Here is a 3,170-nt window from a genome sequence, read left to right on the forward strand (position 1 = left end):
TGAAATAACTTTAATATAACAATAAGCCAATCTATCTATAATCTATCTATCTTCTATAATCTATCTATAATCTATAAAAACGACTAAAGAAGAAACAATCTTGACACGTGTCAGACTGTAGGCAAAAATTTTTCCTCCCATTCTTCAAGTTAATATGGTAAAAAAAGATTGACTTTTATAATTCATTTATTAATATAGTTAATATGAAACCACACCTTTCTTATTTCCATGATAAAAGTGGGTAAATATGTTTATACAACTCTTAATTAATTATTCATTTCTTATTAGAGCAATGTAACTATTTTCTATAAAAAAAAAATATCTGCCAATTTTTAAAAAACACAAAATAAATATCTTATTTCTATAAATTATTTAATAATTAAATATGATTATTTTATCATTTAATAAACTCATAATATTTACAGAAAGTATCTATAATTCTTTGACTCAACAATAAAAACAATTATTATTACAATAACATCAAAATCTTTACATAAAAGATTTTTCAGCATTTGAAATAACTTTAATATAACAATAAGCCAATGACACTAAATAAACTCAACTGCATAGTAATCTAAGACATTGAAAGCATTACAAATTCAATATCTAATAAAATAATTAGGAAATTTCTAATGTTCTTTCACATAATATCTTTCCATTATAAAATAATGGTCTTATTCAATGCTTGGATTCAACATGTTATGACGTATGTTTTTTTATTAATTTACTTTCTTCTTTATAGAAAAAAGATATAAATACTACAAAAAAACACATTTATTTATATAGTTAGCTCTAAATTTAAAATGGGACAAATATAAAGAAAAGGTTAGTAAAAATAGTTAAAAAAATATATTTAATTGGAAATTGAAAGAAAAATACAAATGAGATTAAAATATATTATAAATATGTGAATGAAAATTAAAGAAATAATGCAGCTCATGATCAATAATAATAATAATATTATTATTATTATAAGAAAAATTATAATGTTTAAAACGTTACCCAATAACCTTTATATATAAAAAATAAATAACCTTACAAATTTTTTATATAAATATGTAATTAAATTAAGAATATTTTTTCAATCTCCTTACGAAGGACGGGTATTTATCTAGTCAGGTAATAATAAAAAATCATAAACAAAAACTTTTTTATAAGCAAATTTTTATTAATTAATATAAAATGGATATAATACACGTCATAAAAATTTATACTATAACTTATTCGTACTTTTCTTATTTAGTGCTCATTACCAATAGTAATTTTCTACCTATTGACCTCTCATGGGAATATTAAATGTGGGAATTTATTACCTAATCTCAGGAGGCCCTCTTTTTGTTTGTTATCTAATTAAAAGTAGGGTTATGTGAGGGATTTTCTTGATGGGCTTTCTTTAAATTTATCGGCTTGTTTAAAGCTCTGTATTTGGAGCTTAAAAATGAATATTTGAAGAACAAATTCCATCAAGAAATATTTACTAAAAAAATAAAAAGATTCAATATGACAATTTTGAAGGAAGTATTAGGACATGATCAAACTCATCAAAGAAGAAAGATTTTAGTTTCAATTCGATTCGATTCAGAAAGCAAAGAGCTTCTTGGTTGGGCTATTGTCAAGGTTGCTGAGGCTTGTGATCATGTTATTGCTCTTCATATTTGCAGAAATTTCGGTAAGAAATCAACTTAACTAAAATCTTAAAACTAATAAAGTTGTGGCCTCTAATACGCTTATCCTTTTTCTGTGTAAAGGCCAAATTATTAAGAATACAACTAAACCAAAAGTTTAAGCTGGTGGTTACGGCTATATGATATGATATATATTCTAATACGCCCCCATATTAAATCTTCTTGTGCTAAAAGCGTAGATACAGCACAAATTTTTAAAGTATATAACATATTTTGGAGTCTTAATGATCAGATTTTTCTCATATTGAATATTTTTATTACCATGTCAAAAAATCAACTCAATTAAAAGTTTAAATTGATAGTTGAGAGCTAAGATATGTTATAGGAAGAATATCATATTGTTAATTTTTTTTTTCTTGTGTATATCTGATTGTTATACTATGTTTTAGATGATGAATCAAAGGAGAAGGTATTGTTGGATGATTATCTAGAGATTTATAAGGGCTTATGTGATATTAAGAAGGTATTTTTCCTCTGTTTTTGAATTTTTATTTTGATTTGGTGATTCAATAAAATAAGAAGAATATGATGAATTTATTGAATAAATAAATTTTCAGGTAAAACTTAGTGGGAAGATATTACCTGGAAATTCAATAAGAAAGAGCATTGTAGAAGAGGGTATAGATTCTGCTGCTACTACTGTAATTGTTGGTATTAGCAAACCATGTTCAATTAGGTAAGAAAAAGCTATTAATTTGGATAAAAATCATACAAATATATTTATTACTCCCTCTATCCGAAATTAGTTTCATTTTTAACGACAATGATTTGTTTAATTTCATGTAAATTGGTTTCATACGAGGTTAACTTGTTTCATTTTATGTAATCGATTCTATATTATTTGTAATAATGTTTCCAAATTGTTCGATAGAGTGATTTGTGTTTGCAAATGTGAAATGCTTAATATTATAACCATTTTTTAATTTAAATTTAAAGTTCTATATATTGAAAATAATTTACATGGGATGGTGAAGATTCGCATTACTAAGACACTGGGTTCAAAATTGTAGACTTAAATGTAATATTTAGTGACTAATCCTCCTAATTTCATACAGTTTTAGGAAAGAATAAACCTCATCAATTGTGTGTTCTAGTCAACGTTCATTATCCATGAGTTTTTCGACCCAAGCCCATAGGTGCCCTATGGTTGTATCTGCACGATTTGACCTACAAAATAATTATGTGATGAATTGTCATGATCTAATAATGTAGTTCTTTCTGATCACAATGAACAGTAATTTATTTCAGGGGTAGATTGTCAACTGCTAAATATTGTGCAAAGCATTTGCCTTCAACCACTGGAATCTTCACTGTCCATAATGGCAAAGTTGTCTTTCAAAGGCTCTCTAATGATCATTCACCAGGTTCTTTTAATTTCCATCTTAATAATTTTTTTTTAATTTTTAATTTTATTTTATTTTATTTTTGTATTTATAATTCATAAAAGTATACAACATTAACCACCAATTTTTTAATTGAGTTGTT

At 25.0% G+C, this 3,170-nt stretch overlaps 1 protein-coding gene across 2 annotated transcripts in view; it reads left to right on the forward strand.

The window, feature by feature from the left end:
• The first annotated feature begins 1,304 nt into the window (after positions 1-1,304).
• Positions 1,305-3,170, forward strand: part of LOC130805241 (protein kinase STUNTED-like) — a 9,552-nt gene continuing 7,686 nt past the window's right edge. Inside the window, exons 1-4 of one of the 2 annotated variants that reach the window (XM_057669922.1) lie at positions 1,305-1,669; positions 2,075-2,148; positions 2,243-2,361; positions 2,934-3,049. In XM_057669922.1, the coding sequence (XP_057525905.1) occupies positions 1,501-1,669; positions 2,075-2,148; positions 2,243-2,361; positions 2,934-3,049 (478 nt within the window). In that variant the 5' untranslated portion in view covers positions 1,305-1,500. The remainder of the gene's footprint in view (positions 1,670-2,074; positions 2,149-2,242; positions 2,362-2,933; positions 3,050-3,170) is intronic. The other variant, XM_057669923.1, reaches the window with a different exon arrangement.

This window comes from Amaranthus tricolor, chromosome 2 (genome assembly GCF_026212465.1).
Source record: "Amaranthus tricolor cultivar Red isolate AtriRed21 chromosome 2, ASM2621246v1, whole genome shotgun sequence".
NCBI lineage: Eukaryota > Viridiplantae > Streptophyta > Magnoliopsida > Caryophyllales > Amaranthaceae > Amaranthus > Amaranthus tricolor.